The sequence below is a fragment of the Stenella coeruleoalba genome (genome assembly GCF_951394435.1).
Source record: "Stenella coeruleoalba genome assembly, chromosome: 9".
Lineage (NCBI taxonomy): Eukaryota > Metazoa > Chordata > Mammalia > Artiodactyla > Delphinidae > Stenella > Stenella coeruleoalba.
Genome location: NC_137155.1, coordinates 62,845,095 through 62,872,501, shown reverse-complemented (window position 1 = coordinate 62,872,501; position 27,407 = coordinate 62,845,095). Strand labels below are relative to the sequence as shown.

At 39.4% G+C, this 27,407-nt stretch overlaps 2 protein-coding genes across 2 annotated transcripts in view; one reads left to right on the top strand and one right to left on the bottom strand.

Annotated features, from left to right (window-relative positions):
* Nucleotides 1-368, bottom strand: part of NPSR1 (neuropeptide S receptor 1) — a gene marked incomplete at both ends in the record, with an annotated part of 136,715 nt that extends 136,347 nt beyond the window's left edge. The window contains 1 exon segment of the mRNA XM_079931945.1: nucleotides 300-368. Coding sequence (XP_079788071.1) covers nucleotides 300-368 — 69 coding nt within the window.
* A 2,880-nt stretch (nucleotides 369-3,248) lies between these two features.
* Nucleotides 3,249-27,407, top strand: part of LOC307192040 (uncharacterized protein) — a 284,325-nt gene continuing 260,166 nt past the window's right edge. Inside the window, exon 1 of the transcript XR_013829933.1 lies at nucleotides 3,249-3,744. The gene's annotated coding sequence lies outside the window, so the exon portion shown is untranslated. The remainder of the gene's footprint in view (nucleotides 3,745-27,407) is intronic.

The window sequence follows — 27,407 nt, the reverse complement described above, 5'->3', positions numbered from 1 at the left end:
CAAATCTGTAGGGAAGTAAACTGTGTCACAATATTATGATAGCTAATAACTGTTACAATTCATTTCCTTCAGGGATAGTGACTTTCTACAGCTTTGGGAATAGGCACCTCGTTTGGGGCAATTCCTCATCCTTAGTTGTAACATCATCCCTTGCTCTTTCACTCAACACTTACCAGTCAAGTCTCATGGCAGGAAAGAGCTTCCCTGAACCTCCAAGAGCTTGTTGCTTTGTGACCTCTTGGTAGCCTTTACTTTGCCCATCATATTGCTCATCTCAGTTTAATACTTTATTTAAATACCTCTGCTCTCTGATAGATGATAAGCTCCACAGCTGTTGGGTTGACTGCTTTATCTTTAACATGTAGCATGGTGCTTGGCACACGTATGATAGGCATTAAACAGATATCTGTTGAATGAATGAACCCATCAGAGTGCAAGTGTGTGAGTGTGGTGGTGTTACAAGGATAACCTTGAAACTTTTTAAATTTAACAAAAAAACGTAAATCATTGGAAAATGCCAGTACTTTGACTTTATTAATTAGCTATTACCCAAAAACAAGAATACCCACAAACCCAGCATGTTGTGATGGTGCAGTAGAGAATCTTTGCCTTGAATATCCAACAGTGCTGGGGGCTGGCTCATGGCAGAACCTGACAGGTACGCTCACAGTGACTCTACTCTGTTTTGAGAGGACTGGTCTCTGCCCAGTATATCACTAGAGGCAGTGCACCGTTCCCCACCATGCCACCTCCCTAACACAACCCTTAGTAAATGGTTTGCTGACAGATTGCAATGAAGTGAACCTCAAACCTCTACATTCCCTGTAGAAACTTGGAGCCCCCTCAAAGCCCTGTATTTTACATGCTGACTGCTCACCACGGTGGGGTTCTCAGTCCTGGTTGCACATTGGAATAACCTGGGGTTATTGGGTCGTCGTGTTTCCATTGTCATTTGTTTCTAGGTATTTTTTTATTTCCTCTTTGATTTCTTCAGTGATCACTTCGTTATTAAGTAGTGTATTGTTTAGCCTCCATGTGTTTGTATTTTTTTACAGATCTTTTCCTGTAATTGATATCTATCTCATAGCGTTGTGGTCAGAAAAGATACTTGAAACAATTTCAATTTTCTTAAATTTACCAAGGCTTGACTTGTGACCCAAGATATGATCTATCCTGGAGAATGATATTTCATTCTCAAGCACTTGAGAAAAATGTGTATTCTGTTGTTTTTGGATGGAATGTCCTATAAATATCAATTAAGTCCATCTTGTTTAATGTATCATTTAAAGCTTGTGTTTCCTTATTTATTTTCATTTTGGATGATCGGTCCATTGGTGAAAGTGGGGTGTTAGAGTCCCCTACTATGAATGTGTTACTGTCGATTTCCCCTTTTATGGCTGTTAGTATTTGCCTTATGTATTGAGGTGCTCCTATGTTGGGTGCATAAATATTTACAATTGTTATATCTTCTTCTTGGATCGATCCCTTGATCATTATGTAGTGTCCTTCTTTGTCTCTTCTAATAGTCTTTATTTTAAAGTCTATTTTGTCTGATATGAGAACTGCTACTCCAGCTTTCTTTTGGTTTCCATTTGCATGAAATATCTTTTTTCCATCCCCTTACTTTCAGTCTGTACGTGTCTCTAGGTCTGAAGTGGGTCTCTTGTAGACAGCAAATATATGGGTATTGTTTTTGTATCCATGCAGCCAATCTGTGTCTTTTGGTGGGAGCATTTAGTCCATTTACATTTAAGGTAATTATCGATATGTATGTTCCTATTCCCATTTTCTTAATTGTTTTGGGTTCATTATTGTAGGTCTTTTCCTTCTCTTGCGTTTCTTGCCTAGAGAAGTTCCTTTAGCAGTTGTTGTAGAGCTGGTTTGGTGGTGCTGAACTCTCTCAGCTTTTGCTTGTCTGTAAAGGTTTTAATTTCTCCATCAAATCTAAATGAGATCCTTGCTGGGTAGGTAATCTTGGTTGCAGGTTTTTCTCCTTCATCACTTTCAATATGTCCTGGCAGTCCCTTCTGGCTTGCAGAGTTTCTGCTGAAAGATCAGCTGTTAACCTTATGGGGATTCCCTTGGGTGTTATTTGTTGTTTTTCCCTTGCTGCTTTTAATATGTTTTCTTTGTATTTAATTTTTGACAGTTGGATTAATATGTGTCTTGCCGTATTTCTCCTTGGATTTATCCTGTATGGGACTCTGTGCTTCCTGGACTTTAACTATTGCCTTTCTCATATTAGGGAAGTTTTCAACTATAATCTCTTCAAATATTTTCTCAGTCCCTTTCTTTTTCTCTTCTTCTTCTGGAACACCTATAATTCGAATGTTGGTGCGTTTAATGTTGTCCCAGAGGTCTCTGAGACTGTTCTCAGTTCTTTTCATTCTTTTTTCTTTATTCTGCTCTGCAGTAGTTACTTCCACTATTTTACTTCCAGGTCACTTATCCGTTCTTCTGCCTCAGTTATTCTGCTATTGATCCCATCTACAGTATTTTTAATTTCATTTATTGTGTTGTTCATTGTTGTTTGTTTCATCTGTAGTTCTTCTAGGTCCTTGTTAAATGTTTCTTGCATTTTGTCCATTCTATTTCCAAGATTTTGGATCATCTTTACTATCATTATTCTGAATTCTTTTTCAGGTAGACTGCCTATTTCCTCATTTGTTAGGTCTGGTGGGTTTTTATCTTGCTCCTTCATCTGCTGTGTGTTTTTCTGTCTTCTCATTTTGCTTATCTTCCTCTGTTTGGTGTCTCCTTTTTGCAGGCTGCAGGTTCGTAGTTCCCATTGTTTTTGGTGTCTGTCCCCCAAAAAAACGGATGGATATAACCCTAGGACAAATAGTGGAAGCCAAGCTATACAGACAAAATCTCACACAGAAGCATATGCATACACACTCACAAAAAGAGGAAAAGGGGAAAAAAAATCATAAATCTTGCTCTTAAAGTCCACCTCCTCAATTTGGGATGATTCGTTTTCTATTCAGGTATTCCATAGATGCAGGGTACATCAAGTTGATTGTGGAGCTTTAATCCGCTGCACCTGAGGCTGCTGGAAGAGATTTCCCTTTCTCTTCTTTGTTCTCACAGCTCCCAGGGGCTCAGCTTTGGATTTGGCCCCGCCTCTGCGTGTAGGTCGCCAGAGGGCGTCTGTTCTTCGCTCAGACAGGACGGGGTTAAAGGAGCCGCTGATTGGAGGCTCTGGCTCACTCACGCCGTGGGGGAGGGAAGGGCACGGAGGGCGGGGCGAGCCTGCGGCGGCAGAGGCCGGAAGGACGTTGCACCAGCCTGAGGCGCACCATGCGTTCTCCCGGGTGAGTTGTCCCTGGATCCCAGGACCCTGGCAGTGGCGGGCCGCACAGGCTCCCTGGAAGGGGGGTGTGGAGAGTGACCTGTGCTCGCACACAGGCTTCTTGGTGGCGGCAGCAGCAGCCGTCTCATGCCCGTCTCTGGGGGTCTGTGCTTTTAGCCGCGGCTCGCGCCCGTCTCTGGAGCTCCTTTAAGCGGCGCTCTTAATCCCCTCTCCTCGCGCACGAGGAAACAAAGAGGGAAGAAAAAGTCTCTTGCCTCTTTGGCAGGTCCAGACTTTTCTCCGGACTCCCGGCCAGCCGTGGTGCACTAACCCCCTGCAGGCTGTGTTCACGCCGCCAACCCCAGTCCTCTCCTGGCGCTCCGACCGAAGCCCGAGCCTCAGCTCCCAGCCCCGCCTGCCCCGGAGAGCGAGCAGACAAGCCTCTCAAGCTGGTGAGTGCCGGTCGGCCCTGATTATCTGTGCGGTAATCTCTGCGCTTTGCCTTGTGCACACCTGTTGCTGTGCTCTCCTTCGCGGCTCCGAAGCTTTCCCCCTCCGCCATCCGCAGTCTCCGCCCGCGAAGGGGCTTCTAGTGTGTGGAAAGCTTTCCTCCTTCACAGCTCCCTCCCACTGGTGCAGGTCCCGTCCCTATCCTTTTGTCTCTTTATTCTTTTTTCTTTTGGTCTACCCAGGTACGTGGGGGGTTTCTTGTCTTTTGGGAGGTCTGAGGTCTTCTGCTAGCCTTCAGTAGGTGTCTGTAGGAGTTGTTCCACGTGTAGATGTATTTCTGGTGTATCTGTGGGGAGGAAGGTGATCTCCGCGTTTTACTCTTCCGCCATCTTCCCGGAAGTCTCCGGCCTATTTTTTTAAGTGAGTTGTTTGTTTTCTTATTGTTAAATTACAAGAGTTCTTTGTATGTTTTGGATAACAGTCCTTTATCTGATGTGGTTTTTGCAAATATTTTCTCCCAGTTGTGACTTGTCTTTTCATTCTCTTGATAATGTATTTTGCAGAGCAGAAGTTTTTAACTTTAATGAAGTCCAGATTATTCATAACTTTTTCCTGGATTATGCCTTTGGTATTTTATCTAAAAAGTTATCACCATACCTAACGTCATCTAGATTTTCTCCTATGTTATCTTCTAAGAGTTTTATAATTTTGTATTTTACATGAGGTCTATGATCCATTTTGAGTTAAGTTTTGTGAAGGGTGTAAGGTCTTTGCCTAGACTGATTATTTATTTATTTATTTATTTATTTGGCATGTGAATGTCTAATTGTTCCAGCAGCATTTGTTGAAAAGACTGTCATTGCTCCATTGTACTGCCTTTGCTCCTTTGTCAAAGATCTTTTGACTACATTTATGTGGGTCTGTTTCTGGGTTCTCTATTCAGTTGCATTCATCTATTTGTCTATTTTTTTTTTTTTTTGCCAATACCATACTGTCTTGAATTATTGCAGCTTTATAGTAAGTCTTAAAGTCAGGAAAATCAGCCTTTCAACATTGTCCTTCTCCTTCAATACTGTGTTGGCTATATTGGGTCATTTGCCTCTCCTTATAAACTTTACAACCAGTTTGTTGATATCCACAAAATAACTTCTTGGTTTTTTGTTTTGATTGCATTATACCTCTAGGTCATGCTGGGAATAACTGACATCTTGACAATATTGTTTCTATGCATGAACATGAAATGTATCTCCATTTATTCAGTTCTTTTTTTATTTAATTCAACAGAGTTTGGTACTTTTTTCATTTATACCTTGTATATATTTTGTTAGATTTGTACCTAAGTAATTGGGGTGGGGGGCTAATGTAAATGGTATTATATTTTAAATTTCAAATTCCACTTGTCATTGCTGGTATACAGTAATTGACTTTGAAAGTAATTGACAATTGAAAGTAATTTTGACAATTGAAAGTAATTGACTTTCATATAGTAACCTATTAACCTTTTATCATGCAACCTTGCTATAATTGCTTATTTGTTCCAGGAGGGTTTTTCTTTCTTTTTTTGGGTGGGGGGAGGTCTATTCTTTCAGATTTTCTGTATACATAGGCAATATATCATCTGTGAACAAAGACAATTTTATTTCTTCTTCCCAATCTATATAAATTTTCTTTTCTTGTCTTGTCATATCATATTAGCTAGGACTTCCAGAAATATGTGGCAAAGAATTGTGAGAGAAGACATCCTTGCTTTGTTCCTGATCTCAGTCAGAAAGCTTTGAGTGTCTCACCACTTAGTATGATGTCAGCTACAGATTTTTTGTAGATATTATTTATCAAGTTGAGGAAGTTCCCCTCTATCTTAGGCTGCTGAAGGTCTTTAATCATGAATGGGTGTTGGATTTTATCAAATGTCTTTTCTGCATCTATTGATATGATGATGTGTTTTTTTTGTTTGTTTTTTTTTAGCATGTTGATGTAATGGATCACATTAATTGATTTTAGAATGTTGAACAAGCCTGGCATAGCTGGGATAAATCCCATTTGGTTGTGGTGTGATTAATTTTTAAGAAACTACCAAACTGTTTTCTAAGATGGATGTACCATTTTATATTCCCACCAGCAATGTATGAGGATTCTCGTTTCTCCACATTATGACCTCCACTTATTATTATATGTCTTTCTGACTATTGCTATCTAGTTGGTATAAACTGTTATCTTATGTGGGTTGGATTTGCATTTCCCTAATAGCTAATTGTAGTGAGCACCTTTTCACGTTCTTATCAGTCATTTGGATACCTTCTATGGTGCAATGTCTATTGAAATCTTTTGCCCATACAAAAAATTGGGTTATTTGTCTTCTTATTGAGTTGAAAGACTTATTCACGTATTATGGTTTCTATATGTGTTGTTGTTGTTTATTGCTTTATCATCTTAGAAAGGGATGTAGTCTATACAGCCTTTCTATTTCCATATACTAATGTGGTAGATGCTTTCTTCCTGTAAAGAGCAGATTTATATTAACATTGTGTCATTTAGACTGAGGACTGCAAGGAGAGGGCAGGAATCCAGACAATCAGATCTCTGGGACTTCCTGCATATTTTCTCATATTTTAAACGACTTAATCTGATACCAAATTATAAGAGTATCTTAATAGAAAAAGTAACCTTAGAGTTACAGATTTTTCTCTTAAGTCAGGATGAATCAGCCTCATTTGTGAGAATTTGTGTTAGAATTCAACCTTGGATAGAATCACATGGGGAGCCTTATACATAACGTTTCCTGTGATTCGCCTCCAGATTTTGTCTTAATAGCCTGGGGTACAGGTTGGGCAATGGGGAGTTTAAAAAGTTCTGCAGGTGATTCTAATGTGCAGTCAAAGTTGAGAAGTACTGAGTTAAACAAAGTGGTTAGGCCTGAAGGTTTTCTGTCTGTTGACAATAAATGACCCACCCCTACACATTTAATTGGCAAGTAAATTGGTTAGCCTGTGTGCATGGCCACATAACTTTCAGATTGGCAATGTATATGTGGGTATGGGGTTTTCACTCAAGTCAGAGGAAGAAGGCACTGCAATTAAGAAACTGTTCAGAAACTGTCTGAGAAAAGCTGAAAAAGGATACTCACTTTGCCTTCAGCTGAACCTCTCCTCAAAATTTTCCTACATGCCGTGGGTAGAGAGGCAGGAAATGTTGCCGTCCTACCTACTTTCTGCACTTTACTTACTTTCCATAACACTGCATCAATGATTCTCAAACATTAATGTGTTTCAGAATCACTTGGAGAGTTAATGAAGAATAGAGAGACTCAGACACATTAAGTAGGTAAAGGCCTGGGCCTCTATATTTTAACTATTTATCAGATGATTCTGATACATATCAAAATTTGAGAATCACTGCACTAAGATATTTTCTTGAGAACTTTAATTAGTAAGAGCCTTAAAAAAAGGAGATTTGTGGGCTGTTTTGATGCATATTCTGCTGTGGTTCAAACTTCGATTATACTTAGTAGAAATTTCTTGAGCTGTTATCGTCCTACTTTACTTGACTTTTGTCTTTAGAATGCATTCTATTGGGTTGGCCAAAAAGTATATCAAACACTAAGCACAATCAAAAGCATAACAATGTGGAACAACACTTTGTAAATACCTAAGACTTTAATCACATAGTTTATTCTTGCCTAAAAGTCTGGAGATGTTCTGATTGTATATTGTTGTGTCACAAACCACTGCAAAACTTAGTGGCACAAATCAACAACCACTTATTGGGCTTACAGATTCTGGGAATCAGGAATTTGGACAGGTCATAGCAGGAATGGTTTGTCATTACTCTGTGATGTCTGGGGCCTCCCTAGGAGAACTTGAAAACTTTGCGTAATTTAAATGACAGAATGTTGGAATATTTTTGAGAACTTTATACTCATATGTTTGGCACTCTAGCTGGGATGTCTCTATGCTGAGCTCAGTTGGGACTGTTGACCAGAGAGTCATGACACAGAGTCATTTCATATGGCTTCCTCAGAGCCTGGCAACCCCAGGATAATTGAACATCTTGCATAGCGGCTCAGGGATCCCAAAGTGAGCATGCTTACAAATAAGTTACAGCTAAATGGCATTTTATGACCTAACCTTTGAAATTACATACCATCACCGCTGTCATATCGCCCTCTACTGCTTAAGGCAGTAACAAATCCAATTTGATTCATAATGAACATAGACCTGCTCTCTTTATGAAATGCTTTACACTTTAAAACCCCACAAGAGGAGAAGCAGTTTGTCAGGGATAACCTGGATTGACTGAACTTCAGTATAGGATTCTCTTGTTTAACAAGTAACCCATCTTACTGTAAACAACACTAAAGTTTCATGTATGTTATTCGATTCCAACTTATACAGTATTATTAGCATTCTTCAGTTTTTTTTTATGTTTTGTGGTTTCTTTCTCAAATTCTTTTTTTCTCCAATTTTAGTGAGATGTAATTGACATACAGCCCTATATGGGTTTAAGGTGTACAGCATAATGAATTTTTTGGCCACGCAGCACAGCATGTGGAATCTTAGTTCCCCGACTAGGGATCAAACAGTGGATGTGGCCCCCCACAGTGGATGTGCCAGAGTCTTAACCACTGGACCACCAGGGAAGCCCCTTCCCTTCCTCTTTAGATAAATGAAACTAGGGCCCCCTAGGCTTTGGGGTACCTTGCTCAAAAGTAAATGACACAAGCTGTTCTTCTCATCCACTTTCTCTGTAAGACAAAAATGGTTATGTGGAGGTTTCAATGGGATTTCCTTGAGGCTTCCCAAAACTTCTTCCCAGATGCCCCACCCCTTTGCATTTTCACTACCTTTTTCTTTCCTGATAACCGAATAGGGCCCTTTAAAAAATAAAATAATAAATTAGGGGAGAAGGGAAAAGGGGGCTATGTCTTATTTCCTTAAATATATTATAAATTTTGTAGAAGTCAGGAATGTGGCTTCTTCTCTTTGTATCTCCCAAATCACCTAGGTGTCTCCCCGGCCCAGGCCCTGAATTAGAATTAATAGACTGTGTCATGTTGTCATGTTTACCTCCTCTATTCCACCTGCTATTTACATCTGTTCAATGATCAAAGTCTGCCAGTGCTCCCCTGTGATGCTTTTTGGAAACTATCTATTTCTCTCCATCTCTACGATGCTAATTTTACTTCATTCCCACCTGAATTACTGAAACAGTCTGATACAGCCTCCTTGCTTCTAAGTCTTGGTTTTGAGTTTGATATCTTTCATCTTAGTCCTGTATCACCCTGTTTTATCTCTGCCATGTGTTACAGAGCCTGGACTCTCCCCTTTTCTATTCTCTGGCCTTGTGGATGAGATTGGCACACGTTTGATACAGAGTGAACATCTGTTGAATGAGTATCAGTGGAGCCATCTCTAGCTATTTAAGTGGATTACAGGTGTGTACCTGAGAGTTTAATGTTTAATGGTCCTTTTATTATCTACAGTGGCTACTGGGTACAGCTAATGCTGACATTAATTAGATTGACTAAAGGATGAAGTCACCACAGTTGTTAAACCTTAGCGTAAACACATTGTGCTTAAACTCAGAACAAGGTAAAATTTAGAGCACGAAATAACAAAAGAAGGGAGAAAAAGAAACTGATATTTGTTACATTTCTTTTATGAGTCAGTGGAATTGAGCGCTTTATACCTATTACTTCTTTTAATCTTCAGAAAAACATGCTGAGATAGATTTTAGCCTTCCTACTTCACAAATGAGGAAATTGAGGAAAGAGTAATACACAGAGGAGGTTATGGAACAGGGATTTGACCCAGGTAGTCTGATTCCACATCCACGATCATTCTGATATTCTGCAGTGGCCTAGGTGGTTGCTCTAAACTCTCTTGTGGTATCTGACTTGGGTCTGTAAGTTGAACATTCTCCTTCTGGGTTCTTTAGAATGCTGAATGGCATAAAACATCATTCACAGTGAACTAAGAAGCCTGTGTGTCAACAATGAAATGTCACTCACAACAGGCAGGTCTCCCCAAGAAGCTGGTATCAGAGACAAATCCAGTTGAGTGATGCTTCCTGTGAACAAGGTCCATTCTTGAGCGTGGAAGTGCTCTGTGGTGAGAGGTGGAAAGGCTGATCACGCCATCTTCATCTGGTGGGCTTGTGCCTTCTCTTTGCAGTTGTGAAATAAAATGCATGCTTAAAACTTCTTAGCTTGTAGGATTTCTGCACCTCGGGATCCTCAACTTGGGTCTTTTCCCCTGGGTCAGACGGAAACACAAGTCAATAGTCCTCTGGCTTAGACAAATCAGAGTCAGACATCATGGCAATGGGGCTGCTGCTGGTGAATCTTTGGGAAAATCGCTGTTATCTCAGATAGATGATTCCTAACATATTGTAGTCCAGGGATGTCAAATTGTCTGCTAAAAGTTTAAAATTTATAATACCAACTCAGATGGGAAAAATGAAACTTTATTACAGAAATCGACTTAGTTCATGAAATACTATTTCTGTTCTATAGTAGAAAAAACATCATTTTTCCAGTCTTTTAATTTTCAGGTAACTCATTTAAAACTCAATCTCTGAATTGTTCTCTTTCTACTTTTTCTTCCCATGTCTCTGATGTCATCACATTTTGCATCTGCTATGAGCTCATGGATCCCTGACTGCACTCCAGCTCTTTTTTTTTTTTTTTTTTTTTTTTTTTTTGCGGTACGCGGGCCTCTCACTGTTGTGGCCTCTCCCATTGCGGAGCACAGGCTCCGGACACGCAGGCTCAGCGGCCATGGCTCACGGGCCCAGCCGCTCCGCGGCATGTGGGATCTTCCCAGACCAGGGCACGAACCCATGTCCCCTGCATTGGCAGGCGGACTCTCAACCACTGCGCCACCAGGGAAGCCCTGCACTCCAGCTCTTAATTCTCAGTTGTCTTCTGGGCCCCTTCTGGGGAACGGTTGGGAAATTTTTGAATCTCTTCCAAGGTCTGAGATGGGTTGGTCTTGCTATGCTATTACTAATCTATAGCAGTCCACCTATGTTGATGCAAGGCACTTTGCATGGCTGTCTTCTCTCTGAATTCCAGGGAAAAAGTGTGGTACAAGCCCTTTCTGTGTTCACATTCCCAAGCCTATTCTATCCAATACCCTGTCAATGGGTCAGACCTGCAGAAAAGGCCATCCAGAAGTCAGACCCCAACATGAACATCTATTTTCTTGTTCTTCATTTCCAATCCTCTATAGGAACTATTCTTATCTTCCCTGTGTACAGTGAGAAAACAGCTGTTAGGTTGAATGCTCCCCTCCTGCCTTACTGTATAAACTTTAGACTCTGAGTTCACCAGGAATTTTTGGAAGAATCTGGATCTAACAGTGAAAAGTTAAGGCTTCCAAGATTTATGGGCCTTTTGCTTCTACAGCTTTTTAAAAGCGTCACTTAAAGAGTCAGTGACTTCCTCGTTCTGAGCTGTATCTACGTTGACAAATTGGGCAGAGCATGTAGGAAGTTATTGCTGTTGTCCATTTGATGGTGCATCTGCTTTAGGATGCTGTGGACTGCAAGGAGAAGAAGACTCAACTCACAGTAGATTAAACCATGGAGGCATATTGTTTATACCACAGAAGGCTGGAGCTGAGCTGTATCAGGGAAGGTTTGGTGGTCCAACAAGGCCATAGGGGGCCTCTTGACCATTTTTATCATGTTGCCAAAGTCTCTCCTCATGATTACAAGGTGGCTGCCATGCCTAGTCATCATATTTTCACAAGTCAGTGTCCAAAACAAAAAGCAAGGATGATAATGGGAAAAAAGGATGGGGGTTGGTGGAGGAGGGCATTCTTCTTATCTGTCTCTCTTTTCCTAGAGGAAAACATTTTCATGGTGCTCATGAAGGTACTGGCAGTTATCGCTTTGTATCTTGGTGGCAAGAAGGAGAGCACACAGCAACCCCTAGCTGTAAGCGAGTCTGGAAAATGAGTGTCTGGCTTTTAAAGACTCAGTAGTGGGAGACAGCAAGGAAGAAGAGTGTTAGAGATGACTGAAGAGTAGCTGAGTTGGGAAATGGCTACAAGGAAGCCCCGGGGGAAGAAACCTAACTCTATGTCAACATGTTCTCCTTCTGTACGTCAGCCCTGGATACACTCCCCACTCTGCATGCCTGCCACCTTTCCCACACCCACTGAGGACTCCACTAATGGACCACGGCACTTAGTCCTGCTGCACCCTAGTATATCCTTGCAGTTATTCTCAAGATAGTACCATGAGAAATTAATCAGGTTGGCTTAAAAGGTAAAATCTAGGTTCTGTTTTGGAAACTTTTGAGAAAAATATTATCTCTGGCTTTAGACCATTTTGATTTGATTATCCAATTCACTTCTCAGTAACTAGCTACCTCTGGCAAGTTAAATCTCTTAGCTTTGATTTCTTCCTAAGGGAAATGAAGGCAGTGATGTACATACCAGGCTTTGTAAGGAGTAAATACAAATGTACATATAGAGCACCTGGAACAACATAGGTGCTCAATCAATGTGAGGATTAACAACAAGTGACTGGAGTAGTCAGTGTGCTCCCAGAGTTGAGAGAAAAGGACCCCTTGAAGATAGTGAAAGTGAGGGTAACTCACAGAAATGCTGCCGATTGTGTAGACTGTGTGCAACTTGGGAATAGGTAGGGACAAGAGAGAGGCAAGGTGACAGTCTGGATATAGGAATAACTAGAGAAAAGTTGTGGAGATAAGAACTTGAAAGTAATATTAGAAGAAGAGTGGAGACTTCAGGCTGTGAGTAGGGGGAGATAAAACGAAAACTAAATGCTGGCAGATTTTGGAGTATCCTCAGTGACAGGCTAAAGAATCTGAACTTGATTCTGTAAGAAAAATGAAGGCATTGGAGATTTTTGAGCAAGGAAGTGGTATAATCCCATCCTGATTTACCTGAGGGAAACTTCTCTCTCCTTTATCATAATATTTAAAGACATTTTGATTGATAGTTGATGGTTAAAAAAATAGATGTCAATCTGCTGGTTCTCAGGAGCAACTTTATGCCTTATGTCAAGACATTGGTAATTTTTTTTTTTAAGTTTAGCTACTTGAGTGATAGAAACTGATTATTACAGAAGTATAAAATAAAGCAGGGCATCCTCTTATGTAGGCTTGGATTATTTTTGCATGTTTTTGGCATATTTTTGTATATAATTTGGATATAGTATTGATATTGGAACTGACCTATACTTGGAGGATTCTGGAACAAGATTAACTGGTTCAAATCCCAGCTCCTGCACTCTTTGCTGTGTGATCTTGGGAGTTACTTAACCCATCTGTGACTCAGTTTCTTAATAAGTAAAACGAAGATAATAATAGTAATGCATTTTACATGTCATGCATTTTAGAATAGGCAGTGTGTGGAACATAGTAGGTGCTCGATAAATGTTATTAGTAGTAATTGCTCAACTTAATTTGTAAATATGTTTTACTCTATCAATCCGCATTTAGTGAAAGTCTCACTTGCAATGAACCTTGATGTGATCTGGCTGCAAAGGGAGAAACCTGCATTTATGGAACGTCTGTGTTGCACCAACTAACATCCTCTCTGTAACTACTTATTAAAAACTTAGGCTGCACTGGGAACTGTGCCAGGTGGTTTATATATGTTATTTATTATCTCCATTTTGCTGATGAGGAAACTGAAGCTCAAGGAGAGTTTTAAAGTTTACCTAAATCACATTCACCTAGCTAGCTATGAGAGGAAATTCCAACTGAGGTATGTGCAATATCAAAACTCAAATTATTTTCGTAAGGACATCACAGAAAACATTGTGTGCTGGGGTTAGGCAGTCTGGGTACTATTCTGAGCACCAATCCTTGATAACTCCACAATGCAGTGAAATTACTTAATCTCTCTTAAACTGTTTATAAAAACGGATATAATATTATTGTCCTGCTTGTTCCAGAATTGATATGAGGATTAAATGAGGTAATAAATGTGAAAGTGGTATAGGAGCACTCTAGTGCTAGACAGTTGACTGACGTTTGAGTGAATGAAATAAAGATATCATCATGATCATCATCATCATGGATAAATATAAGGAGTAAAATGAGAACATTTCAAGAGAAAGAGGAAATCAAGTATGAGCCTTGTACAGGGCATGTCCCACTTCAGCTCCACAGTACGCTTTGGCAAGTTAAAAGATGGAGGAATTAATATGTAACATAGATCAGGACATAAAGGGAATTGTGTGGAAAGTAAGACAAGCAAGACTTGAAAGAAATAAACATCATTGACTTAGAAAATAATTTACCCATAATTTGGATGAAATTAATTTCTCTACACAGTTGACATCTGATTATCCACATCAGTTAAACCTTCAGGTGAAAAAAATTAATTGTATTTTGTGAATCAAAAGATGGAATGTATTTTAAGAAGTAACACACACGTGCTTGCTTCAGCAGCACATATACTGGAAGTAACACATGCCGACAATTCATCTGAGTTGCTTGGAATGTTTTGAAAAATTAAAAATTTGTAAACAGAGAACACACTCATGTGTCTGTTGTAGTTAAAGGCCGTATGTTGCCTGGATAAGAATTCATTCTTCTCCTCGTTGCTTTTCGGTTATTTGCTTGTAATGGGACTCTAATCATTAACAATTTGTGACCATTCTCTAGATCTGTATCGCCTCAAGTTGCTCATTACAATGAAAATATCTTTTGGAAGAGAATAAATCAGATAGTACATATATATATTTGTCATCTATTTAAAAACATTTAGGAATTGAAAGGGTACCTTATGCTCTCATAATTGTATTGGAACCATGGCGTCCTCTTTATTCTAAGGTTGTACTGTCTGATCTCTGAGATCTTTTCTGCTTTGGAACAGAAAGAGTTGGCAGGGAGAACATTACCTCTTTCACACACATGGAAATAGTGCTGATCGTACATGCACTATGCTAACGTATTAATAGGGGATACATATAGGAAGATATATATTTTTTCCAATTCATAACTCCAGCTTTTTGGGATTCTCTCAACTGAGCCAGATGGCGAATGAGGTCTCTAATCAGGTCTAGAATTTAAAAGAGAAAGAGAATGTAACTACATTTTGGAGATAGATTATCTACTTTGCTTCTAAGAAGCTCCTGCCAAGAAAACTTCAACCAAGAAACAATTTATATCATTTAAGATTTAAAGGAAAGAAACAGTTGTAGTTGTGTTTTTTTTTTTTGTTTTTTTGTTTTTTTTTGTCTACATAAGGCTTTTTGAAGTGGAAACAGTGCCTGATCAAAGTTTTAAATATTTGGCCAGGAATATGACCAGGCCACGGATACTTTAAATTCTGTTAGAACAATGATTACAATATAGCATCCTAAAGTGTGTTATTATGACTGTCATCAGCCTCCTGGCTGTAGGGCTAAGGGGTCTTTCACATGGAACTCAATGAATCGACAGAGAACTGTTTATTATAGTGACTCACACGAGACCCAAGTAAACAGTGGCGGCTCCTGGATGGAGCCAGTCCAATATTTCCTTTAACTTCCTTCAACCTGTTTAGATGCAGTAATCTGGCACCTTCCTTCAGGGTCCTTGAGCTGTGTTCCAATCACTTTCCTTTCAGTCCTTTAACTTTTACCTCTGCCAAACAAAGGGAGTGGCAAATAACAATTTTCTTTACCCAATTGGAGGCAAAATGTGCTTTTTATTTTCCCTGAGATTTTATGAGCTAGGGAACAGAGAAACGAGATGTCAACTCAGTGTATAATTGTGAGAAGACAGAATAGTCATGTTTTTACAATTTTGTGCTTGTAGCATATTTAGAAGACCTAAAAGTTTACAGAAAGAAGGAATAAGCACAGACTCAAGAAGAATCTGGGGTATCATGAGCATGTGAATTAATATGAGAACCATACAAGACATACTTAAATACAAACAAATGTATGCTCATATAGTAACCATGAATTCCATGATTAGAGTCAATGCTCCTCCAAGGGAATTACATACACTATTGTATTTTACCTTAATAACAACTCTATGAGGTGGATATTAGAAGGAAACCGATGACCAGGGAGATTAAACAATTGTTTCCAAGATGCAAGGATACATTTTCAGTAGTAAATGGAGAGACACGTTTCAAACCCAGCTTTGTCTGACATTAAAGTTCCTGTTGTGAATGGTGCCTGATGATAACAGAGCATTTGCAGAAATGTTGCTTTCTCCTCTCTGTTTGCTGCCCTTACCTTTCCTTGCTTTTTGTGATCCACTGGACTGTAAGCTTGGTGAGGCCATGGACTGCGTCTAACATATTTAAATAATGCCTCCCAGCACCAAGAACAGTGCTTACCACAGAGCATGTGCTTGGTTGTATTTGTTGAATGAACGAATGAAAAAACCAGTGAATAGCTGAGCTTCCTTGATGACTTTGAATTGAAAAGCATCTCAGAAGGGTTGAACTCTGAATGTGAAGACAAACTTTTTAACCAATTAATTTCATGTATATTTTCCTTTTTTGTATGTACAAGAGTGATATATGATAAAAATCTGAATAAACTTAAAACAGCTTTTTTAAACAACTTTCTGATTCATTAGAAAGCTTCATGTGTGGTTTAATTAGCAATGTTGTTGTTGTTGTTTTTATAATTTCTTAGTGGTACATACAACAATGTTGTCTCTTTTAGTTCATTGATTCTTAGAGTCTATGACTTACTATCTACACAGTAGCCAGGAGAATTTTTTTCTTAACTTAAATCAACTATTTTCTCTCTCTCTTGGTCATCCCCTCTAAGTAGTTTCTCATTTCACTTGGAGTGCATTGCAGAGTCCTTACCATGGCTGATACAGCCTTGTGTGACCTGCTGCCTCTCTGGCCTCATCTTCCTGCCTGACTCCAAGCCAGCACCTTTCCAGCATCGCTGGCCTTTTTGCTTTTCTCTGTCAACGTGCTGGACATGCTTTTGCTTCAGCATCTTTACACTTGCTCTTCCTTCGACCTGGTATTGCTTTGTTCACAGATGTTCCTGAGATGCATATCATTCTGATCTCTGTCCAACGGTTATATTTTCAGAGTCCTTCTTGATCACTCTCTAGATCCCTGCTACTATCTTTTCATACTGCTGTATTATTCTCTATAGGACTTATTATCCCCTGACCTTCTGTCACGTATTTGTGCATTACCTGCCTCGCTCCTGCCTTTCCCTCTCAGCGCCCACTGGAATGGCCGTTCCAGCAGAGACTTGATCTGCTTTGCTTTGCAGATCTGTTGTATCTCTAGTGTGTTGAACAATGTCCAACACGGAAAGTCATAAGCAAACACTTGCTGAATTAGTTTGTGAATGGATGAATACATGGATGAATAAGGCTCTCTAAGACCAACACAGGTCTGTGGGAGTACATGATAAAAGGCCAGGATACGATGCGCCACCGTATTGTTGGAGGCGGGGGAGGGCATATCATTTAGAAGGCCTGAGAGTGAATATAGTTTGTACCTGAGGGAGGGCTCTTAGGGTCCAAATTCAGAAATTCAAACTTGTTATTTGATTCAATGGGCACTAAGAGCAGGAAATGAGATAAAAATACCAGGAGCTGCAGAGAGCCGAATAAATATAATAATAAGGTATGAGGGCCTCTCAGCATCAGGAAGCTCAAAGCCTGTTCCTCTTGAGCACTGACTGAGCGGGGGTGGGGGAGGGGTGGGCGGGGGAAGACTGTTATGTCTTTTGCCATTTTACTAATTAAGGTAAACAACTCCCCCCACTTTTTATTCCAAGCCTATTTTACTCAGTTTTGGTCCCCAGTCCTCCTTGTCACTCTCAGAAATAGGCATAGAGTCCTGTTACTTGCAGACACTCTGGACAGGAGCTGTGTGGCATGTACTTTTGCTAATATCTCTCAGCTTCAAAACACTCTTCTGTACTCAGCTTCTAACCAGGTCTCTGCAAACACCATTTGCTTTGTCAGCCTGCTCCCTGCTATGTCTGCTATGTCTGCTATGTCTGGGGGAGCTAGAGGGAGGGTGGCCAGCGGGAAGAGTGAGAAGGGACAGCTTCATGCGTCTGTTTCCTGTTCATCCCAGCAACACTGTATCTATGGCTGTTCACCCTGGCAGTAGCAGCAGTTACACAGTTTGTTGGTAGAACCAGCCTCATGGTGTCCCCTCAGGGATTGCAGCGCTGGCCGGCCAGGGACCCCTGCTAAGAGGTTTAAGTCCCAGCTCCTCAGGAAGCCTTCTACAAGGCTGTACCAACCAGGTGGTGCCCTCTCCTCAGAGGTCTCCATCCTAGTTCCTCGGGACCCCTCCTCTAAGCATTGACATTTTAATAATCCCAGTTCCTTCCCTTTGTCCTCCCAACGCTGGGGATAGTTGCTAATTCTTGCCGTTACAACTTGTGTAATACCTCAGTGTCCCTTGTTTGCATTTTCAGTTCTCCAAAACCTAATTAACTGTACTTTGTATTACATTTTTTAGTAAAAATAATTGGTGTGATTGTTACCTTCAGGCTGGATCTTGACTGAGAAAAACCTAGAGGAAGGTTAACTGGTTTTTGGTGGAGAAGTTAAGGGGTTCTCATTTTACTATTTCAGGTTGGCATCAGAATTATCCTCCCAAACAAGAACTACATTCTAATACTATTCAAATAATATGGATGGTGTTTTGAGAGGGAAAAGAAACAAAATTAAAATCTAAGGGAGAGGGAATACATGTTATAAAATAAATGTTACTAACTATGAGAACCATAAAATGGACCTACCTGAATTATAGAGGTTAACATGATAATAAAAGAAACAAATGTGAAAGGAATTCTTCTTGGAGATGATTCATAATGTATTGTTGAAAGAAATAAAAAGGAATCAGGTGTAATATACTTTATTATTTCAGTTATATGTGGAAGTAGAGAAGGGCAAGCAGAAGTCAAAATATGTTGAACATTTTGTCTGATGGTCAATGTCAAGAGAGGCAGTTGTGTATTTCATATTGGTAGAGGAAGTTAAGCTCTTTTCCCCCCTCTAACACAAAGGCTCTAAACGTGATAAAGATAGCTCATCTTTATATTCAATATTCAAGGAGCCAACAAGCTAATTGCTCTTAAACACAGAAACACAATTATCCTTTTATTTTAAGTCATTAGTGTTAAATAATTTATTTTAGAATAACTAGACAATACAGATAAGCCAGAAGTACTATCATCCAGACAGTGCTAGCATTAATACCTTGGTGTGTGTTCTCTAGACGTTTTTCTATGTGCTTAAGTATTTATGTATGTATTTATATGCCTATTTGGAAATATATAAATGTTTATAACCCGTTTCTTTCCTTAAAATATATCATGAATATGTTTTCCTCACCAGTAAGTATCACAGAATAGTTATGTTGGCTTATTGCCTGTTTCTTCTCAGATTCATTTCCCATCTTATCCTGCACTCCTCTGAATTGCAGGCAATTACATATCCCAGATGCTATCGCCTCACTAATTTGCAGAGAGATTCACCAAAGGGAGGAACTGGTGGAAGATTGGAAAGGAAAAAACCAGGGTATTTCTCTGCCTTTCTCTTTACATTGAGTGTTACTTTTGACAGCCATGAGTTTCTTCCTTGGTTCCAGCAAGAGTAGGACAGCCCTTTCCTTTATGGTCCCAGACTCACCTGGAACCTTGCTCTGGGACCATACCTCCCATAAGAAGGTCTCGACTTCTGGTTCCAGTGACACCACTTCCTCCCCATCATCAATCCAGGTGTGGAGATGTGAGTGGCTTCCTGCTGTTGTTAAATTCTGCATTGCCTCATCATCCCATTTGCCTTCTCAGTTTTTCTGTCACCTGTGTAACCACTTCCCTGATTGCACTGTGACTGACAGTGACTCTACTGCTGAAACCTTTTCTGCTTTATGCATATGCTATGATATGTTTAATACTGCTTCATTATTGAACAGTAGGGATGCTTCAATTTCATGCCATTATAAACAGTAAACATCTTGGCCCTTTAGTCTAACTACATCTTTATGGCTTTTTTTAAACCAAATTTTGCCCAATTTCCCTCAATGCAGGTTAAAACATTTAATATCTACCAAAAGTGAGTAATAATAATGAGTGGGATGATGACAATAATTATTAACATTTTATGAGTACTTACTACGCGCCAGCCTTTCTTTTAGTATAACCATGTGGTTTACTGTTGGTGCATGCTAGTGTAGCATGCATTCTTTTCTTCCCATTTATTTGAGAAAATAATTTGTTTCTCAAATTAAATTTTAAGGGGCTGTAGGGGGCACCAAAGTTAACTTTTCAAAAACAATTCATTGACATTTTGATTGAAATGATTTTAATTTATAGGTTAATTTGAGAAGAACTGACACTTTTATGACATGATGTATTTGTGTAGGTTGCCATAAAAAATTCCACAGGCTGGGTGGCTTAAACAACAGACATTTATTTTCTCATAGTTCTAGAGGCTGCATGTCCATTATTAAGGTGCAGACAAGTTTGATTTTTGTTGAGGGCTCTCTTCCTGGCTTGTAGGTGGGTGTCTTCTTGCTGTTTCCTCATATGGCCTTTTGTAAGTACAAGTGGAGAGAGAGGGAGGGAGGGAGGGAGAGAGAGAGAGAGAGAGAAGAGGGAGAGTGAGCTCTTTGATGTTTCTTTTGTAAGAACAGTAATGCTACCCTGTGACCTTATGGCCTTATGACTTCATTTAACTTCAGTTGCTTCCTTATTCCATTTACACAGCCACACGGGGGATTAGAAATAATCTATTGGAAGGAGAACATACACAAATACATATATTGTAGTACCACTCATTTTAGAAAAAAGAAAAAAAGGGAGGGAGAGACCTAAATACTTATGGTTTAATGAACCATGGTACATAAAGCATAATGAAACATGAAGCTACTATGAATACATTTTTACAAATATGGAAAGTACTTGACATAATATATAGTTAAACTTGACTATAAAATAGCAAGCATGGTAATATGAATAAACACGAGGGCAGAATGATGGATGGTTTATTATCATTATCTCTTTCAAAGGCCCTTTAATATTACTGTGATATTGTCCCTTCTACTAAAAAATCAATGATCCGGTACTTGATTTAGCTACGTAACTCATTTCCTTCCTTCTGCTTCTCACTCTCCAGAGTGAGTGAGCTTCTCAGACCACCTCGCTCCTTTCTAAACCCTCTCTATTCTGACTTCTATCCCCACCATATAAGGGGTAACACATTTTCAAATGTCTCCAGTCACCATCACCACCTTTGTGCTAAACCTTTTCTCAGATCTTGGTTATCTTGAACTTTATACAAACTTTAATGTCATAGACTTCAATGCTATATCCTGTACTCGCTATTCCAATTCTTTTGGCTTTTCTTCTGTCCCTTACTTCCTGACGTTAACCTGTGTTAAATCTTAGACTTACACCCCAGAGGGCCTATAATCGCCCTGAAGCCAGGGCCTCCTTATTCTGTTTGCTTTAAACCCTTACTGTGTGTAATGTGATGTTGATGAGAAGTAAATGCATGAGCAGACGTTAACACAAATTATTTAAAAATTAAAGTGAATTCCAAACAATGACATGAAAGCACATTCTAATTCTGTCATTACAAGAAACTTTTCTAATAACTTTGCTCCTGACAGCCTTAAATACATTGGTCTCAAATATATCTTTTCTTACTGAACGTGTGCACTTTTGCTTTGCTCCCAGCCATTGTAATAGTTGGGGCCAAGGCTGGCAGCTCCCCAGGCTGCATCCACAGTGCCGCTCGCCCAGGGCTTGAAGAATCTGAAAGAACCGACCCATAACTTCTCCCCACAGAGTGAAGATGATACATTTGCAGGTCCACTCTGGACCTCAGGTCACCTAAGTAGAACCCCATGAAGAGGGTGAACATCCAGAAGATGGATGGATAAAATTACCCATTTAATGATTCTGTAAAACTGACAAATACTGTCTTGGGCTTGGTTGTCCAGCACATGAGACTCAGTGTAACCAGAACGCTGGGCTTCCAACAATGCTCTAATGAGCCCCTACTCTGTGTTTCTGAATTCCTGATTTCTGTTCTTTTCATCCCTGAGCAGCAGTATGGTTGACCTCAGAAAACACACTAGTTTCTTCAACATATAAAGGATATTTTCCAGTTCAGAAGAAATTATTTTTTACATAAGTACAATATTACCTTGGTTACATAATGGAACATTTGTGCTTGGCCTGTTCTCTTAAATTTTGCATTCCTCATAACAACTATTTGAGGTCTCTCACTCGCCAACACCTCACCCCACCCACCTTTCTCAAAGCAGATTCTTCTATTTTCTCAGAGTTGTTTATATAAGTATCTACAAATGTGCACATATTCACCTCTGACAAGAAGCCTTCAGGCAAAGGGCATGCCCTTGACTGGGAGTGAGAGCCTTCTCCTAACACGTCAGAACTCACAGTCGGATGGGGAAGAAAGACAGGACAGGTAAATGAGCAGTGTGGTACAGAACAGAATGTGGCAAGTACTGTTAGGGGGTCTTAAAAAAACAAGAGGAAAAAGTGCTCTTTGTCACTGAAGAAGGTAGCACCCAGAAGAGGGGACTTCTAGGCAACAGGGACGGGGGGAGGGAGACATCAGAAGAAATCCAATTCACACCTACGACCTTGTAGAATTTTGCAGAGGCTTCCTAGGCCAGTCTTCCAGTCCTCCAGCCACCACTACTTCTAACCCAAGAATGCCCCCAAACAGCCCTAAGAAATGCTGGTCTGTTTGGACTCCTCCGTGTTGGGGCATTCACTTCCTACTCAGGCAGCCTATGTATTTTTTTTCTTGCTCTGGTTCCCACAGATGTGCAGCCAGCCTCTCTGCAGTAGCCATCAGTCTTGTCCTCTCACTGTATGGCAGCCCTTCAAGTATCTGAGAACACATATAATGTCTTCCATAAATCTTCTCTTCTCTCTGTTTCTTCAACTGCTCCCCGTGTGACAATACTTCCATGTCTTCACTATCTCACCTGTCCTCTGAACTGGCTCCAGTTGGTCTGAGTAACTGTTCATAAGTAGAATCTAGAACTAAACCCTATGCTGCAGCTAAACTCTGTGATGGGCTCAGCACACATTGGGGCTATGACCTTCCTTTTTCCAGATACCATGTAAACTTAAGACTTAACATCGACTATATTGGAAGCCACCTAGAGCTGTTGCTTTCTACTGAACTTGCAACCAAATAAACACATGCCTGGCTGATAGAGAACGGCTCCCAGCCAATATGATGATCCATATTGGACCCTCGTTCCACCTCTGACATATGAGTGATCTCTGCTTCTCACACTGGTGTAGTCAGGCTCATCTCCCCACTCTTTGGCCAGGGTTATTAGATCAGCATACCTTTGCTATCCATGTCCCAGACCTTAATAAAAATATTGACCAGAACAAAAAACAGCACAGAACAAACCATTAAAGACCTGTTTTCTTTAAAACTGTACTTTCAAAGATAAGGACATAAGACAAATTGTCAGGCTGAGTACAGAAAACTTATTTTGAGCATGTCCTTTTTATGAATTATGACCCTTATGATAGATAGTGTTCATGCAATCTTTCAAAACAATTTATTTTGATGTATTTTCATTCAGCTGCTGTTTCAATTTTTATTGCAAGAGAATAAAGGAGATAGGGATCTGACAATTGGGATTTTTGCTAAATGAATATTTATTAGGATAATCTCTAGCTCTCTTTTATTTGGAGCTTTCTTATTATGGTATTTTTTACAGTAAGCTTACATATAATAGAAACATAAATTCTTAATGGATTTTTGCATTTTGTTTCATAATGAGACGAGAATGATTTCTAAAAGTTTCCTAGAAAATGTGATTCTTTCCTCGCATAAGGAGGTATGTGAATAGAATTAGTTTACCAAACTAAAATTTTCCATAAACGTAGGCACTGAAATATTTATTTTTCATTGAGGATAAACAGGTGACTTCCTAGCCTATTCCAGTGCCTGAAGGAAAGCGATAGGATGGTCTGTCGCACATTCTTCATGGGGTCTCAGGCTTTCACCTGCTCAAGAGCCATTTCATAGGAAGTGATGGCAATTTGCTGAGAACCACTCTGCATCCCTCTCTTCAGTAAATCATAGTCTCCTTACACCACTGTAACCAGAAGTTGAGACATGAAGGATAAACATGAGGAAGCAGGAAGAACACCTGCCAGTTCTGTGGCTCATGTTCCCCTGCTCTGTTCTCCAGGTTAGATCTGTCCTGTCCATTCCAGATATCTTGAGTCTCCCTAAGGCTTATGTTCCAGGGAGGAGCTTCTCTACTGAAGGGGCTTTTTCCTCTCCTTCTCCCTCTACTGCAGGGAATGCTGGAGGCCTCCTTTTACTTTTCTCTAGAACTTTCCTAGGAAAGAGTCTGCCCAAGTGTTCTTTCCTGGTTAAGTGGTTTCAGGAAAGTGGAAGCCAGTTATTATGTGTACTCAACTTTCCGGGTCACAAAATCCTGCCCCTTTCTCTATCACTAGTTTTTGACAATGTCCTCAGTCCTCCAAGTAAGGCTCCCAAAGGCTATAAACTTTGGGAAAGGAGCAAAAGTGACTGATGGAAATCCCACCATGGAAAGCACAGTCATCCACTGGTTTCCAGCAGGAGGATAGCCCAGGTGCCGTTTCTACCTCTGAGGATGGTGCTCACCTACCTGCAGTGGAATCCTGGCTTGGTAGCATCACTCTGAAAGCAAGAAAGCTCAGGAATGACTTGGATCCAGTGCCAAGCATGTGAGCCTCTCACAGAGGAAGTGCTAGGCTCTCTACATTGGGTACTGAACTGTCCTGCCTAGGATTACTAGAGAGTTGAGATCTATAAACGAAGAGAGGCAAGGAGTCCACCATCCTGGTAAGTTTGTCCTTCTGTACCCTCTGAGACGACTGCATAATTTGCCCTCCAAAGTGGTGGCCACTTTGCACAAAGTACCAGTTTTTAAAAATCATTCTCATTATTTTTAATAGGTGCATAGTTCTCCATTGTGTGGATGTACCATAGATTATTCAGACACTTTCTCGTTTATAGGGATTTAGATTATTTACAATATTTTTGCAGTCACAAACAAAGCTGCAAAGAATAACTTTGTGCATATGTATTTTCCTACTGCTTGAGGTGTAACATCATGGAAAACTCTTAGAAGTGAGAAGCCTGAGTCACAGTATAAATGCGTGTGTAATTTTTTTAGAAATTGCCGAATTCCCTTCCTTGAGGGCTGTAACAGTTTATTTTACATCATCAGCATAGGAGAGTGCTTGTTTCCCCATAGCCTGGCTAATAGAATTTGTTGTAAAGGTTTTTAATGTTTGTCACACTGGTTGGTGAGAAGTGGTATGTAAGTGTTCATTTCTCTTATTATGTATGTGAAAAAAGTTGAATATACTTTCATATGTTTTAAGAGTCATTTTTAGATCTTTTATTTGTGAATTTTCTGTTCAGGTCATTTACCTATTTTTCTACCAGAATTTTAGTCTTTTTCTTTCATTTTTAAAGAGTTCTTTGTATATTAGGGATATTAAATTTTTACTTACAATATATGTTGCAAGTATTTTCTACAAGTTTGCAATTTGTCTTTTGGCTTTGCTATATATACATATATATATGCCATGCAGAAGGTTTTAAAAAATTATTAAAATTTTAAAAGAACTTAGGAATTTTTTTCTTTTATTTTGAGTCTTAGACTGCCTATACCTACATCTAGGTTATGGAAGATATTACTCATGAACATTGTTACGGACTGAATGTTTGTTCCCCCCAAAATTCATATGTTGAAGTCTGACCTCTAGTGTGACCTCTAAGGAAGTAATTAAGCTTAGATGAAGTCATAAGGATAGCCCTGATCCCATAGGATTACTATCCTTATAAGAAGATACACCAGAGAGACTGCTCTCTCTGACATGTGAGGACACAGACAGAAGGCAGTCATCTTTAATCTAGAAATAGAGCTTTCATCAGAAACTGAATTAGCTGGGACTTTGATCTTGGACTTTCTAGTCTCCAGAGTGTGAGAAAATAAATTTCTGTTGTTAGAGCCATGCTGTCTATAGTATTTTGTTATGGTAGCCTGAGCAGGTGAATACAAACATGGTATATGTCTCCATTTATTTTAATCTTTCTTAGTTTCACTCAATAATGTTTTGTAGCTTTGAATCTAGAGGTCATACATTATTTGTTGGATTTATTCTTGACTACTTGGTGCTTTATGATGCTATTCTACATGGACTCTTTTTAAAAACATATTTTCTATTTGTTTGTTGCTGGAATATAGCAATACAATCACTGTTTGCAAATCGACTTTGATTTCAGCAACCTTGATAAATTCATGTTTCAAATCTAAAACTAATATTGCCTATTCCTTTGGATTTTCTGTGTATACAATCTTGTCACTTATAAATAATGACAGTTTTATATTTTTCCTTATATATATTTATTTCTTATCTTATTGTGCTGGGTAGGGACTCCTGTAAAATGCTGAATATAAGAGTGATACACATCTTCACAAAAATTAACTCAAAATGGAACATAGACCTAAATGTAAAATGAAAAACTATAAAAATAGTAGAAGATAACATAGGAGAAAACCTAGATGACTTTGAGTACAGCGTGTCTTAGATACAACACCAAAGACATAATGCATAAAAGAAATCATTGATAAGCTGGACTTCATTAGAATTAAGAACTTCCATTCTGCAAAAGACAATGTCAAAAGAATTAGAAGACAAGCCACAGACTAGGAGAAAATATTTGCAAAAGACACATCTGATCAAGGACTGTTATACAAAGGACTTTTAAAACTTAACAATAAGGAAACAACACCCTTAAAAAATGGGCCATGATCTTACCTGACACCTCACCAAAGAAGATACGTAGATGGCAAATAAGCGTATGAAAAGGTGCCCCACATCATATGTCCCTAGGGAACTGTAAATTAAAACAACGAGATACTACTATACACATATTAGAATAGCCAAAACTGGAATACTGACATCTAATGCTGATAAGGATGTGGAGCAACAGAAACTCTTCATAGAAAAAAATATAGAAGATTATCTTTCTGACTTCAGGTCAGATGAATATTCCTAAAGGAGACTCAAAAGTGTATAATCCACAATATAAAATATTAAGATTGGATTACACCAAAAGATTGGAGAACAATCAAATCCGTTATGACTGGATTTCTGTTAAAACCATCATGGACAAAATTAATAGACATACAATGGACTAGACAAAGATATTTGGCAAATCTAAGACTGGGAAGAAATTAAAATCTAGACTAGAGGATTTCTTCTAAAACATTAGGAAGAAGTCAGGACACCAAAAAAGAAAAAGTGGACAAAGAACATGTATACTCAGATCTCAGAAGTGAAAAATCAAGTGGCTATTAAGTATATGAAGTGATAGTCAAACTCATTAGTTAATCGGGTACATGTGAAATAAAACAATTTTGAACTGCTATTTATTCCCATTACATCGACAAAAGTTAATAACGAGTATTGGTGAGAATGAGAGGGGTAACCTCATGGACCACTGGTGAGAATAAAATAGATACAAGCAATATGAAAAGCAATTCAAAAGTACTTTGCAAAAGTAAGTCTCTCTCTCTCTCTTTCCCTCCCTTCTATGTCCCAGCTAAATTTGTACGTAGATTCATGAGGAAAAGTGTGTGGGGCTGTTCATTGCTGCATTGTTTGTGAT